The sequence below is a fragment of the Puma concolor genome, chromosome B1 (assembly GCF_028749965.1).
Source record: "Puma concolor isolate L17-30 chromosome B1, mPumCon1.1.hap2, whole genome shotgun sequence".
NCBI lineage: Eukaryota > Metazoa > Chordata > Mammalia > Carnivora > Felidae > Puma > Puma concolor.
The window spans coordinates 115483458-115499376 of NC_141670.1; the positions used below are offsets into that span (position 1 = coordinate 115483458).

The 15919-nt window shown below is 37.2% G+C and overlaps 1 protein-coding gene across 1 annotated transcript in view; it reads left to right on the forward strand.

The window, feature by feature from the left end:
- The window catches only part of COL25A1 (collagen type XXV alpha 1 chain), a 469078-nt gene that overhangs the window by 409609 nt on the left and 43550 nt on the right, over window positions 1-15919 (forward strand). The window contains exons 19-22 of the mRNA XM_025921769.2: window positions 3801-3863; window positions 8264-8332; window positions 11140-11184; window positions 12097-12174. Coding sequence (XP_025777554.2) covers window positions 3801-3863; window positions 8264-8332; window positions 11140-11184; window positions 12097-12174 — 255 coding nt within the window. The remainder of the gene's footprint in view (window positions 1-3800; window positions 3864-8263; window positions 8333-11139; window positions 11185-12096; window positions 12175-15919) is intronic.

The window sequence follows — 15919 nt, forward strand, 5'->3', positions numbered from 1 at the left end:
TGAAGAAAAACAGCCTCACTAATTGGACAAGGAAAGATTATTTTTAATAGCCTTTTCATAAAATTGTGGATATTCTTCTTTGATACTACCCAACTGTATCAATGAAATTTTCCTACTCTGTACACTAATAAAAGTTAAATGAAAAGGCACTTTGAGAACCTCTGATATAAGCTTAGGAAGTTAAGAAACAACACAAGCAGCCTAAGACCATGAGTAGACATATTTATGCATCATTTACTTCAACAATTGTCCTTCAAGCCTGAGACAGAAAAGAGACCAATCAATGAGTATTTCCTCCTGATACTGCCAAGATATAGAGAGAATGGAAATAATGTCTCCAAAGTGGCTGGGAGCTCTGGAATTAAATAAATATAAAATTGTGATTTTAAAGTTAAGTATGCTATTTTCCCCTTAAATAAATTGAAATAAGAAATGAATACATCAGTGTGATAGATGCTTTCTTAGAGTGAAATAAGGTAAACTAATCATACTCAAAGTCTGGAAATTAGCCAATATTAGTAGTGCTAAAATTATTGAACTGTCAAATGCATTGCTAATTTTATATCTTGAAATAAAAAATTTCCCCCTGAACATTCTATTTAAAGGAACTTTCTATACTTTCCTCAGGAGAACTTAACATATATTGTTTGTTTGTTTGTTTGTTTGTTTGTTTGTTTGTTTGTTTGTTTTTAAGGAAGAAAAATCACTTTGACCACTGAGATCACAAAGCCTTATTTATTTATTTGTGAATTTTGAAACTGCATGCTTCATCTTTTTATAAACTAAACACTAACCTGAATCAGAAATAAGTGTTTTCAACATTCACTCTTTTTTTCTTCTATTAGTATGCTTTCTTGGTGCTTGTATTTTCTTTGCTAAATAGTGAGATCAGTTTACTTCTGCTTGAAGATATGTAAGAGTCTTTTCTACCTATGAATTTTCAACCTATTAACTTGCATTATATTTTCATGACAGTAAGTCATTACTAATGATACACATTGACTTTACCACAACTTTTTTCCTGAGGGTGGAGAGAGAATATTTCTGTATTTGTCTATAAAATTCTATTGGGAGAAATATGTTACTTGTAAATAAATGTATTCCATGTGATTTTTTTCATTTAAAATAACAAGTTAAACTCTTTTTAAAGAAATAGAATGGTCATTGTTGGTTTCTCTGAATATAGTGGGTTTTCATTTTAGACCATTAAGAGATATCCAAAATTATTTGTTTAGATTCTCCTTTCCATTATGTGTAAGAGTATGGGAATAGGTAGAACAGAGTTGCAGAAAATTTACAAACAATAAACTTAAAGCATTACTTCCCCTCCACCTTTTTTTTTCTTAAACCAGTACCATGAGCATCAGAGCTAGAGATAAATATATTTGAGTTATGTATCAATGTGATACATTTTATGGTAGTGATATCCTTTTGTTCCCCACCTGGTACCCAAGGTTTTATATAGCATACTTTTAAAACTCACTTGTTTCAAAAGTATTTGATGACGTTTTACCATTTCTTATAAAATATCCTGTCTGTATCTTCCTGCTCAACTCTAAGTATCAAAAAACAAATGTTGAAATATTGCTACATTAGAAAAAATCAAATATATTAAATAGCATTAGCAACTGCTCCAGAAATAATGGGGGAAAAACAGTAAGTATGGAACAGAGCCATTACATTTTTTGCTTTAAAACTTCTTTATAGATTTCAGGAAGTTACACTCTTACATTTGAGCTCACATTGTTAAAAAGAAAATAAAACTTTATGGATATTGAAGAAAATGTGAACACTGGTCTCAAGTGTTTTCTGACACCAAACATGTGGTATCTTTTCCAACACCAGTTCTCCAACTCTCTGATCCTCTGACACCAACCAGGTGTCCTACAATTCCATCCTATTGTGACACCAACTACTTAGGGTTAGCATCAGACTCCACAGGTTTTTTTTTTTAATTTTTTTTTTAACATTTATTTATTTTTGAGACAGAGAGAGACAGAGTATGAACGGGGGAGGGTCAGAAAGAGGGAGACACAGAATCCGAAACAGGCTCCAGGCTCTGAGCTGTCAGCACAGAGCCTGACACGGGGCTCGAACTCACGGACTGCAAGATCGTGACCTGAGCCGAAGTCGGCCGCTCAACCGACTGAGCCACCCAGGCGCCCTAAAGACTCCACAGGTTTTAAGGGCTTAGTCCTTCAAGGCTCCCACAAGGCTGCCATCACTTGAAACCCCAATCACAAATACGAGGTCCCCTGGTTACCTGCCCTTTTGACTTGGCTACAAATTTGAAGATTTAACAACCAACCCACTTTTATCCCCACTCAAGTTTAATAGTTGCCACCACAACTCACAGAACTCAGAAAAATGCCCAACTATTACAGTCTATTATAAAAGATTAAAATGAGGAGATACATAGGGTGAAGTCAGAAGAGCCTCAAGCACAGGAGCCTCTGTCCCCGTGGAGTCGAGATGTACCATCCTGCCAGCACACTGAAGTGTTCACCAACTTGGAGGCTCTTCAATCCCCGCTGTTTAAAGATTTTTATAGAGTTTCCATTACATGGACACGATTGATTAAATCATTGGCAATTGGTGATTGAATTCAATCTCCAGTCCCTCTGCCATCTCTGGAGATAGTGAGAGGAGGAGAAGAACTGAAAGTTCCAACCTTATCATAGCCCCCATCAGCCCCCCTGAAGCTATCTAGGAACCCACAAGTCACCTCATTAGCATAAACTCAGGTCTGTTTGAAAGGGGTTTGTTATGAATAACAAAAGATACTCCTATTATGCTTTATCACTCAGGAAATTCCAAGGGTTTTAGGAGTTCTGTGCAAGGAACCAGGAACAAGACCAAATATATTTTTTATCGTATCACAACTGGTTTCCTCCAGGTAGTGGGGAAGATGTTATGGAGGTATAGCAAGGAGAGATATTTTCCTTTCATGCTGAACATGCCTGAATCTCTTTCCTAGCCACACCTACTGTATCAGTCATCTATTGCTGCCTACCATTTTACCTTCAAAACTGAAAACAAACAATTACCTCACAGTTATGGAAGAATAGGAATTTGAGCACAACTCAGATGGATGTCTCTGGCTCAGTGTCTCCCATGAGGTTGCAGTCAAGCTGTAATCCAGGGCTGTGGCTCCATCTGAAGACTCTACTGGGGTGGAACATCTGCTCCCAAGCTCACACATGTGGTTGTTGGCAGAAGTTGGCCCTCACCATGTGGACCTCTCCATAAGGCTGCTCACAGCATGACAGCTTGATTTCCCCAAAGCAAGTGATCCAAGTGAGAGAATAAGAAAGGGCCCCCAAGACGGAAGCCGTGGTCTTTTTATAATTTAGTCTCAGAAGTGATATCCCATTACTTCTGCCAATACATTCTATTCATTAGATCTGAGTCAGTAAAGCAGAGGATTACACAAGGGCATGAATACGTAGGAGGTGGGATCATTGAGGCTTATCTTAGAGGCCACCTACCACATCCACCCTAACATAGTGGATCTTAATATGGTAAATGATAAGAAATGCCAAACAGATGAGAAAGAAAGTTTTAAAGACATCTCTCTGGTTTCTTTGTCACTTTTACTTTCTAAAGTTTCCCCAGAGCTTTGCTCAGAGTATTTTCACTGATCAAAACCAGTTCTGATTAATTTTATAGTAAATAGCTGGATCTCAGCAGTAAAGCCGTGTATAATAAAAGGAGTAAAATCCCAGTAAAAGTAAATGAGTTTAACTTTACCTATTCACTGCCAAATGAATAACAATTTCATGTGCCTATCTTTTTTAAAGGGAGAACCAGGTTTCATTGGTCCTCAAGGAGAACCAGGCTTACCAGGGTTACCAGGAACAAAGGTAAGTGGAGTTTTTTCCTTCTTTTATTTCTGAAATATTATGTCATATATTTTTAGTCCATTATGTTGAAAGAAGTTTGAGGTGACTTTATTGTCTAGGTGACCAGATATTTTTTCCTAAGAGAGAACTAAAACAACGTATCATTTATTACTAACACTTTTAATGGGAATGCCATATTAAATAGAGTAATAGGAAGTTCATTCCAGAAAGTCTCAGGTAAGACAGCATGATAGTGAAATATATTAGTTGCTCCAGTTTTCCCCCAATGGTTCCTAAATTGATATGATGCAGTTTGCCTCCTGACCATGTGAAAAAGTGGGAGAATTCTGGGGCAGAGAGATAGAACTCATTAGCTTCTGCTCCTTATTGCCAATTTTAGGACATACTTGTAAATCAAGCATTATTACTGTTCTCCGCTCACTCCCTAGATTTCAAAGACAAGTGCTGATGTCATATAGATTCCTAAGTGCCTCATCTCAAAAGGATCTATCCTGAATAATGTCTACAGAAAGATTCTGTAATGAAAACCATTTCATGATCTTCCACTTGGCAACCCTAAAGAGGGCTCTAAAAGCAAAATCTATATGCCACCATATAAAAAATTATGTTGCTGTGGATATAGTCAGACCCATAGTTCTCTTTTTATCTACCCAGTAAGACATAAAAAGGTACAGCTCTGAGGATGGAACTTTACTCATGACAGACTCATGAATCAAAGGGGCAAAATTAGATCAAACTACATTCTTTTATTTTTAAACTATAGAAATCTTTGCCTCAATGTGTATTGCATTCGCCAGAAATAAGCCAGGATGATTTCTAAGAGCTAGAGAAATATGTTCGTGGTCTGTTTTGACAGAGGGGTCTTCATTTCCGCTGATCAAGAGAAAATAACTCTAATCCTAGTAAATGGAAACTATGTGTGGCCTAAGGGGGACTGAAGCTCAGTAGATTTTATGCAAAATTACTGTTTTCTCAAGGAATTTCTTTTTCACATAATGAGCTGTCAGGCTTATTAACAAAATATGAAGAATGCCTGTTTTAGCCTGAACAGATTCACACAAGAAATGCACTTTCTGGAATAAAGAGACAGAAAGCAAGAGAATAATGAGGATTCAGTATTCATATGAGAAGTGTTGTATTTATTCAGGCTTGCAGCCTCAGAGCCAGGTAAAGAAAGAAGGCAGCCTCATAGATCAGCACAAAGAAATAGAAAACTTGGTCACTGCCAGAGAGAACCAGGCATGAAGTAGATCTTTAAATATTTGTGGCATTTTGTTTGCTTAAAGAAAGGGGGGGGTTAGAAGAAACAGGTAGTAGGGAGTGGATTTCATCCGTAAATATCTTTTCTTCAGTTCACTGATTTAAAACTACTTTGCAATTTTGGGGCACACTTGGCTGGCTTACTTAGTAGAGCATGAGACTCTTGATCTCAGGGTTGTAAGTTCGAGCCCCATGTTGGGTATAGAGATTGCTTAAAAATAAAATCTTTAAACTACTCTTTAGCTTAAAATTAAAAAGAAAAAGAAAAAAACTCCTGATGTAAACGCACAAAATCAACATTAATTACTGTTCATGAAATACCCAGTCTGATTTTATAGACCAGATACTTTTATAATAGATACTACTCTGAACTTGCAATAAAATTAAAGAATGCACTATATTTGTTTTGTATTTCCACATGAAGGAATGTGGATAGGAAATTTGTTTTGTTAATAATATTTTAACAGTTATATTAATAATATTATCAATTTTTAGTTGAATTGCTTGTCTAACATGAATTTGGTATCATAATGGAAAAATCACGTTTATTTACAAATCTCTTTCAGCTGAACATTGGCCTTTTTTCCAGTTGTGTAAACAAGTCTGGATTTGTACCACTAACTTCAGATTTAAAAAATAAACCCTGCATATTTTACCCCTAACACAGTGAAGAGAGATCGTAAGGAAGGAAGGAAGATGTATGATGGCATCTAAAAATCTGCTTTATGTACTGCTATATCAGTGTCTGGGAGAGACCTATATCAGTCTAAAGAAATGGGGTTTTATTACGAATAATTCAGAATACTTTGAATAAAATGTTTACTCATTAATTCAACACATTTTTTTGCCAGATATTTTTCTAATATTTGAGAATGAAGAGTAAATACAACAAAACCAGTTTCTACACTCCTAACACTTACATTCCAGTATGTGTGAGACAGGGGTGGAAAGAATGAAAGAAATAAACACATGAATAGTATAATTCCATAGAGTGATAAGCAGCTGATTAAGGGCATTGTGGCAAAATGTGATTCTAGGTAAAGATATATAGGCTCCATTCCTGTAGTATACTATATGTAAATTGATTTTCTCAGGCTTTTCTCTAAAATAGGCTTATAGTTACTATTTTGGAATTCTTCTGTGAAATATTAAGAGAAAGACCAAATAGGGTACATTATTTAAAAATTAAAATTTCATATACCAACAGAGGCCCTTCCGTCTCTAGTCCCTGGAAAATCCCTTCTGGAACATCTCTTCCATCCAGACGAGTCCCTTGCCTTCCTCCCAGCCTCTCCATGTTCACACTCTTCTCAGTTCATGCTGAAGAACCTTCTTTAATCCTTGTCCTAATCTATCCCGCCTCTCCTGCAAAACCCCAAAGACTTCCCAGAGTTGGTATGATACGGACAAAGATGTTGAAATTTAGAGCCCAACATTACCCAACATTGATATGATCAATCCAATGCTATTCAGTTCTCCTTTCTAAGATGAACCAGTTCCTTCAGGGAGGAGGGTGCCTTTCCACCCATAAACATGCCATCACCAGTCCTGAATTCCAAACCTGTTTGATTATTGAAATTCTACCCATCATACAGGAAGCCGACACTCTCTACTCTGTTCAGGAATGTAAAACGACAGGGTCTTCCTGGAGAACAATTTGGCAAGCTTTTCAAATGTTCATACTTTTTGACCCAGCAATTCCCCAACTAAGAATTTAACCTAAGAAAGTGACCAGATATGTGCAAAAGATTTACATACACAAACATTTATGTAAAAACTGAAGACTGAATACAGTTTTATTTATTTTTTAAGATTTATTTATTTAAATTCAAGTTAGTTAACATACCATGTAGTATTGGTTTTAAGAGTAGAACCCTGAAACTTACATATAACACCCAGTGCTCATCCCAACAAGTGCTCGTCTCAATGCCCATTCCCCATTTAGCCCATCCCCCAACCCACCTCCCTTCCAGCTAACTAAGGATTGCTGCTGAAATACAATCGGTTTTAAATCTTAGGTCTCCCACTTTTTTTTTTTTTTAATTTTTTTTTTCAACGTTTATTTATTTTTGGGACAGAGAGAGACAGAGCATGAACGGGGGAGGGGCAGAGAGAGAGGGAGACACAGAATCGGAAACAGGCTCCAGGCTCCGAGCCATCAGCCCAGAGCCTGACGCGGGGCTCGAACTCACGGACCGCGAGATCGTGACCTGGCTGAAGTCAGACGCTCAACCGACTGTGCCACCCAGGCGCCCCTAGGTCTCCCACTTTAAAAGCTTTGTGACTTTAGCCAAGTTCCTTAACCTCTCTGAGCTTCAGCTTCCTCATCTGTAAATTATGGGAACTAATACCCTTCTCATTTGTCCCAGGGATTAAATAAGATAATGCATGTGAAGTGTTTTATGCACTTGCTGCATTCATCAACAATAGCACGTCATAAACAACAATTATAAAATACACCCTACCCATCCTTAGGACACGACTGAAGTCTCACCTCCAGGGATCCAGTCTGGACCATTCAAAACCCTATGGGATTTCCTCTTCCCTCATATATAGCCTTATATCACTCTTTAATTTTTAAGTATTTAATTCCTAGCACTTTGCATTTATAAGTTGTAAGATCAGGACGACAAATTGTCTTCATATTTCAGAGAAAACTGAGGCTTTCGGAACTTAACTAATTTGTCCCAAAACACGGAACTGGTAGATAACAAAACCAGGATTAAGACCCAGGATGTCTGGTTATAATAGCTGGCACTCAACCACTTTGCCGTGCTTCTTCCTGGCAGATCTTCAAAAGTGGCTACAGAATGAAAACTGTGTCCATGTCTGTGTTGAGATACGATGATGGCCCTTATCAATTCCCTTTAAAGGTCTTCTGTTTACCAACGTAGGTATCAGACAGGCATTACCAAACCATTTCCTTGTCTATAAAATAGAAATGATAATACAAACATTGAATAATTGTTTTGATTATTAAATGAGATAATCTATGTTGAGATTAATACATTGCAGGATACATAGTAAATAAATGGTACCTCTGTGCTTTCCTTGATTTAATTCAATTCATTTATTAATCTACAGGGACAAGCCTGAGTGTGAGGGAGATTGCCATTTACTTGTTTTGTATTTTGTGATAGGGTGAACGTGGGGAGGCAGGGCCTCCTGGAAGAGGTGAGCGAGGGGAGCCTGGAGCCCCTGGACCAAAGGTCAGTTATTCTTGCGTTGGAACATAGCTTTCTTTGGTTTGGAAATGTGTCCTACTTACTTTATTTTTTTTTAATGTTTTATTTAATTTTGAGATAGAAAAGTCGGGGAGGGGCAGAAAGAGAGAGGGACAGAGGATCCAAAGGGGGCTCTGTGCTGACAGCAGCGAGCCAAATGTGGGGCTCCAACTCACAAACCGTGAGATCATGACCTGATCCCAAGTTGGACACTCAACTGATGGAGCCACCCAGGTGCCCCACTACTTACTTTAGAACATGAAACTAAAATACAGTTCCTCAAAAGATACTAAAACAGCAAAAATCACAATATATTGAAATGCACACTGATGGGTTCTTCTTAAAGGGAATTTTACAATTCAACTTTTCCAGTTTTCTTTGTTCTGTCTGGTGAACAAATTTAGTAACACATCCAAAAGTAAAGGGGAGGTACTATTGTATTAGCATGTTATCACTCAATGTGTATTAAAGCTTACTGAGAAAAATGTTGATACGTGCTGTGTTAGTTTCTGTGGTAATTTGAAGGTGTGTAACACCCTGAAAATATCAGAGCCAAGGATTTATTTGACGGTTCAGTCTTTATGCCTCTACACTTCCTACAAACTAATATGGCAACACTTTATTCTAATAACCCATCCCAGAGACACATCACTCTGATGAAAAAGAAATGTATGCCAACACTGTTGAGACTAATGAGGATTATTCACAGAGCACTTCCCATCCACTGGTGGGTGGGCAGTCTTCAGAATTATAATGGAATGAAGGCGGTGGAGAGACCAGGGAAGGAACTAATGATATGGTGTTAACTACTTATGCTTAGTTGTTATAATAGTCAACATTATATAGAACCATATATTTAGGCAGTTAAAATAAAGTGTTTCCATTTTTCTTCATTATTCTGAGTCACTGCTAATTTCTTCTTTCTGTTCTTATCTCCTCTGTCATTTCTCTTTTCCATCTTCATATTCTCCTATAATAGGGGAAACAAGGTGAATCAGGAACTAGAGGCCCAAAGGGGTCAAAGGTCAGTAACCAAGTAACCATTTTAATATCACAGGAGGCCTTCAAGAGTTGTGGCTTTTGCCTCTTCCACAGAGAATCACATTTTATTTATTTATTTATTTTTTAATTTTTTTTTTCAACGTTTATTTATTTTTGGGACAGAGAGACACAGAGAATGAATGGGGGAGGGGCAGAGAGAGAGGGAGACACAGAATCGGAAACAGGCTCCAGGCTCTGAGCCATCAGCCCAGAGCCCGACGCGGGGCTCGAACTCACGGACCGCGAGATCGTGACCTGGCTGAAGTCGGACGCTTAACCGACTGCGCCACCCAGGTGCCCCGAGAATCACATTTTAAACTGACAGTGGGATTGCATTATTTCTATCCTAATATCTCAAAACAATTGGTTTGTTTCATCTTGTTTGTTTTTGTGTGTTCTTGTGCTTCAGATTATTCTTGAAGAGAAGTTGTATTTCCTATTACACAAGATGAACTTCTTTGGGAAAAAAATGCTCTATTTAATTTACATTATGTAGGGTGTAATCTTATTTTTTATTTCCTGACTGTCTTTGTGGTAAACGTTCAAATTGTACTTTGTTTTAAGTTAGTTGACTCCCTCCATGGCATTAAAATTTCACCACCAATTGAAATTCTTTCCTTTATCGTGCTCTTTATAATATCTGAAATAATCTACATACTTAGCAGAACCATGTTAAGATGTTTTCAGCTAATAACATGAAAAAGTGGATAAAAAATGAGGAAAACAGGAAGCAGAAATTATTAATTCTCTATTCAGAGCAAATTTGATTACTATGGTCAATGTTATCAGCATAATGTGAGTGGAAAAAAAATTAAAATCTCTTTTCCTGCTTACCTTCATTGGTCCCTATCCATTTTATGAAATATGTAGAAAGACACATTAAAATGCTTTGAATTCCACTTAGGAAAAGGACTCTATAAATTTAAGGCTGTCTTAAAGAACTTTCAAATCTACATAAGTTCAAATCTCTTCTCCAAAATCTGTTTAGACTTTTAAGAATTTTGAGTGCTCTCAGAGTGATGTATGTGTGGTTTGATGCTTGGACTGTTCCTGGTTTCTCTCCAGGTTGGGTAATAACACCATGAATGGGACTTTAGTGATTTTTCATATTGCTTTGGAAAAACAAAGCTGGCTTTGCCCTACCCGTGACCTTCAGCCCTGCCAACCTGTTCTAGCCAGCTGCTGTCCACTTCAGCACCTTCTGAGTGTTAAAAGGCCTATACCTCTGGAGAAACTTTTCCTTAGATCTTCATTATCATCAAAGAGAGGCCTCACTGGTGACCTTTCCCTTCTAAACCCCTCTAGAACGAGCTTTCTATTCCTTCCCTGTCCAGATTATCTAGATTTTTTTTCTTAGAAAACAGACAGCCCAATTGATTGGCTCTTTTTCCCTTTGCCCCAAATCTCTTCTTATAAAAAAAAAGAATATGGCTCAATCTGAGAGGTAAAAGCTTCTTTGAGTATCATAGAAACCATTTGCTTTGCTTTTGAAGATCCCTAGTAAGAGAGTTGCTGTATATATTTTTGTTCCAAGATACTCTGTCATCTGAAAGGAGAATTTTAACTCACTTAAGGTGCATCTTAAGCATTTGCTGTGTCAGTGGTAATTGTTCTTCTAATTGTTATTTCCACTTGAGAAGTTCATATCAAAGGTGCTGCTGCATGGTATTAAATACATCCTTAGATTTGAGGTATTTCTGGCTGTTGGCCCCACCAGTAATTCAGCTTTTTTTTGTCTTTTCTGTGGAAAGGGTGATCGTGGAGAGAAAGGGGACTCTGGAGCCCTGGGACCAAGGGTGAGTACATCTCTCATCTAACCTTTTGGCCCCCTACAAGCCTAGATTTGACTCATGTGTCCATGTGCCTTTCACATAGCACCTAGACTAATAATACTCAATAATAGCACTGGAGGTGGACTTGAATTATTTCTGCTGCTTCCCCTTTTTTGCTTATTTTTTACTGTACTCACCGGACCAATGAGTGTGTAGATTCTAACACATAAAATAAGCTCCACAAGAAGATCTAAAAAACTCTTTCCACTTTCTCTCTGCTAAGAGAGCAAGACCAAGCCCATAACCATCCATTTAATAGAATTATCCATTTTTAAATTATAAATAAAAGCAATACCCCATATTTTCAAAGTCTTTTTTAAAGACAGGCAGGGAATTAGGACATGACTAATAGAAATTCAGGGCAGAGTTGATGAGTAGGGTAGATGCCTTATATTTGTTCCCTATTTGGTTAAATTTTAATGGAATTGTATTCCTATTGAGAAAGACAAGCCTTTCCTACAGAACAGTGTTCTATCTTCTTAAAGAATAAGGAAACAATCTATGAGATGTAGATGAGTAGAAAAAGATTAGGGACTGCTTTAATAAATACTGTTAAAGCCATCAAAATGTTGCAAATTGAATTAGATTAGCCTACATTTTATAATTTTCAGAAGACAGCTTTAGAGATTGAATCCTATCTCTTCTTTTAAAATCAGATTTCATATCTTTAATCTACCATCTACAGGAAGTTAAAAGCATTTGCCTCCTTTGAAATAAAGACAAAATTTGAACATGATTTTTCTAAAGTGCAATTGGGCCATACAGAGGAATTGATGGTCAGAGAGGGCTCTCTGTTGCTATTTATGTTTTTGCCACAGTCCTTTGTACAACCTAGCCTAACTTCCTTGATTTTCCCTTGGTTGGTTTTCTTCATAGGGTCCACCTGGTCAAAAGGGAGATCAAGGAGCCACTGAGATCATAGACTACAATGGCAACCTCCACGAAGCCTTGCAGGCAAGTGACTGCTCCCTGCCCTGGCACAGTGACACTGACGATCACCCATGTAATGTGTGTAATATCAGCTTCCACCCCCACCCTGGCATCCCAGAGGGCTCCACTGCTCAAAGCACACCTTTTTCCTGATCTCCTGAGCCCATCTCCTTCTCCCTGTCCCAGTGTATCCTCTTTATTTCTCAGCATTTTTTTATCTTTCCTTTTCTTTCTCTTCTGCCTTCAGATATGCTTTAGTGTTATCTGGTTTAAACCTTCTGTTCATTTTGCCAATCTTTGTCTCCCTTGCTTGGAAAGCAAGTATAGCAAAACAATTAAGAGTCATGTGGCCCTGGAGTCAGAACTCCCTGGCTGAAAATCTCTTGCTTACTAAGTTCATGACCTTGGACAAGTTATTTCACTTCTCTGTGCTTAAGTTTCCTTGTCTATAAAAAAAAAAAAGGATAGTAGTAATACCTCCCTCAAGGGTTGTTATGAGAAGTAAATGGCTAAATACATATTATACACTTGGAAGTGCCTGGCACATAGTAAAACTTCCATAGGTATCTCTTATTGCTGCTACCATTCATAATATAATGTGTTATTACCATAGAGAACTACCTATAGAGTAAGAAGCCATAGACTATATGGCTTATCGCCATTACCTTTGCTTCCTGTTCGTCCTTTTCATGCTTAGACTCCTGCATTCTAGCCTATATCAACATTCTGTTGAAACTTCTCTTAAAAAGGCCAACAATGACCTCTAGGTCAATCTCACTGTACTCATCACCCTTGATTTTCTGTGACATTTATACTAAACTGCCTTCCTTTTGAAATTTTCTTTCTGGTTTTTTGAATCCTCTACTCTAATTTCTTCCAGGTTTCCTCTTAGTATTTCCAGTTTCTCTGTCATACCCTAATTTTTGGTATCCTCAAGTCTCTGATCTTTTCTTGGTTCATTCACTTGCTCTGTGTTCTTCTGTGTTGTGTCTTCCCAGTCTTTCACCCTCCAGGTCTGATTTGCATGTACCTCCAGGTGTCTAAGAATATTTCCACCAGGGATGCACCATTGCTTTATCATCTCCCACCAACACATACAATTATACTGATTACTTTTCCCTTCCATCAAATGATTCCCTTTTTTAACTAATCAATTGCTGTTAGTGATACTATAATTGTTTAACTTTCTTGAGATAGAATCTTTAGAATCATTTTACACTAGTCATAGTCCTTCGTCCATTACATCTAAACAGATGCTGTTATTTCCTTTTTCAAAGTGTCTCCTGAGGTTGCCTTATTCTCTCCATTCTGAACTCGGTCCACATCCTATTTGTTTCAGGGCTAACACTGCAACAGCCCCTTCACCATTCTTCTGGTCCTAGTGCCTCCCAGTCCTTTCTATCCCATCCTGCATATCACTCTAAGCTAAGTTTCCTAAACTATTATTATTTTGAAGGCTCTGATCTGCTCAGAAACCTAAATGACCACCTTGCCTACTCTATCAAGCCCAAACTTCATTTGACTTTCAAAGCTCTATAATTCTACCTATAATAGAGAATTTCCTATTTCTCCACAAAACAGATTTCCCAAGAGTGGCCATATTTATCATACCCACAAAAATCGCCCTCTTTTTGCCTGGTTCATCCCATTCTTCTTCCCTTTCTTTCATCTGTCTAAATCTGATCCAACAATATACTGCTGCCACCCAGATGATTCTTTCTTTCAATCCTTTCAAACATCAGCAGTCAGGCCCCATTAGCTTAACCTTTAATTGTTCTCAAATCACATAATTTATTTTAGTCTTGCCTCTTACCAGATTGTAAGTTTCTTGGTGACAAAAGTATATCTCATGCTTATTTTATATCCCCTGCTGTACCTGGCACAGGTCTAGGCATATAAATATTGAATAAATGGTTACTGATAGATAAGTGAGTACACTTAGCCTATATGTACAATCCATTTCTTTGCTTGAATACCAAATTAATTGTTTTAAATATTTGCTATTTTGTACTTGATTGACTGATTTCCCCCATCTTTATGATTTCACTAACAGTGTCTAATTTAGTAGATCTACATTTTTATGGGTGCTTTGCTACAACTACCATTTTTAACTAGTAAAGCATTTATTAGGTAGTTTTTGTACGTTGTTTTCAGCTCAGCCTCTTTTTCTTTTCATTCTTTTTCTTCTGGTAAAATGCAAAGAGAAGCATGCTCATTGCTTGAAGAAATGTTGCTTGGTCAGTAGGTTCAGTCAATAGGTTGAATAGTGTTCCTCAGTACACCTGGATTAGATATAAGCAGTAGCCTTTGGCTATTGTCAACTTCTAGAACCAGATTTCTAAATTGTTCCTTTTCCCCCACAAATTGATAACTGCATGTGGAAAGAGAGAAAAAGAGAATAAGAAGTTTTGGTGTACCTACTATGTTTTCAAAGCTTTTACTTATAAAATATAGGGACATAGTTTTTAACTTATTAGTGATTAAATTTCTCCTAAACTGCTTTCGGTGACACCGTAATTCTTACTACCACCTTTAAAAGGTATACATTCTCTTAGCTTCCAAGAAATCCTCCAATATTATAGGCTATGACCATTTCTGGGAAAACTGTGAGTCTTTTAAAGTATCCATTGCATGAACAGAGTCAGGCCTGAAGCAAGCTACTCTCGGTCTAAAACCAAAAATCTGGGGCGCCTGGGTGGCGCAGTCGGTTAAGCGTCCGACTTCAGCCAGGTCACGATCTCGTGGTCCGTGAGTTCGAGCCCCGCGTCGGGCTCTGGGCTGATGGCTCAGAGTCTGGAGCCTGTTTCCGATTCTGTGTCTCCCTCTCTCTCTGCCCCTTCCCCGTTCATGCTCTGTCTCTCTCTGTCCCAAAAATAAATAAACGTTGAGAAAAAAAAAAAATTTAAAACCAAAAATCTGTTTTGATTTCCTCTCTGCTATTAACTAGCTGAGTCATTTTTGGGAAAGCAGTGAGTGTATCTATACTTCATTGATCTTATTTGTAAAGTAAAGATGTTTCAGAATAGATTCTTTCTAAGAGTCCATGAAATCTAGTATTATGGTTAAGGTCATTTTTTAGGAGCTCCTGAACATCCTTTGTAAATATGCCTAAATGCACAGTACTTTTTAAAACATTGACACCCACATCTTGATATGAAAGGATATATGTGCTCAGTTTATTTTTCTGCCTCAAGTTCTTTATGACACTAAACCAGTCAATATCCATTATAGTCAACTAGTTCGCGTTTATCCCTCAACCTAAATAAAGATTTATTGTTTTTATAGGGTTAGGGCAATTACATGTTATGCTTGTAAATAGTTTTTAGTTATTTTTTTGAAACTATTTGTTTTCCTAATCTAGTTCTCTAGTGGAACAAGGGCCCCTAACAAAATCAATTAAGTAAGCAGCCATTAGACTGAGAAGGAGGTAGTAGACGTTTTTTCTTCTAATTCTGTAACTACTGATGGATATTCACCATTTTGTCCATTTCATTTTATTATCTCCTCCTCTAAAAAAATATGCAAAAAAATCTAGATTAGGTAAATAAATACATAATACAATTATAAAAATGCCACATTAAAAATATACAATTTTGCCATTGCTTCTATTGAAAATTGTTATTTACAGAAACATTTGCCATACTCCATTTACTTTGATTTTTAAGTTTCCACAATTAGCAGTAAATCCTCTCCATTTCCGGACTCAAGTTTTTAAAAATGTTTAACACCATCTAAATTAAACCTATTCTCTAGTAAATCGTGGGTGCTT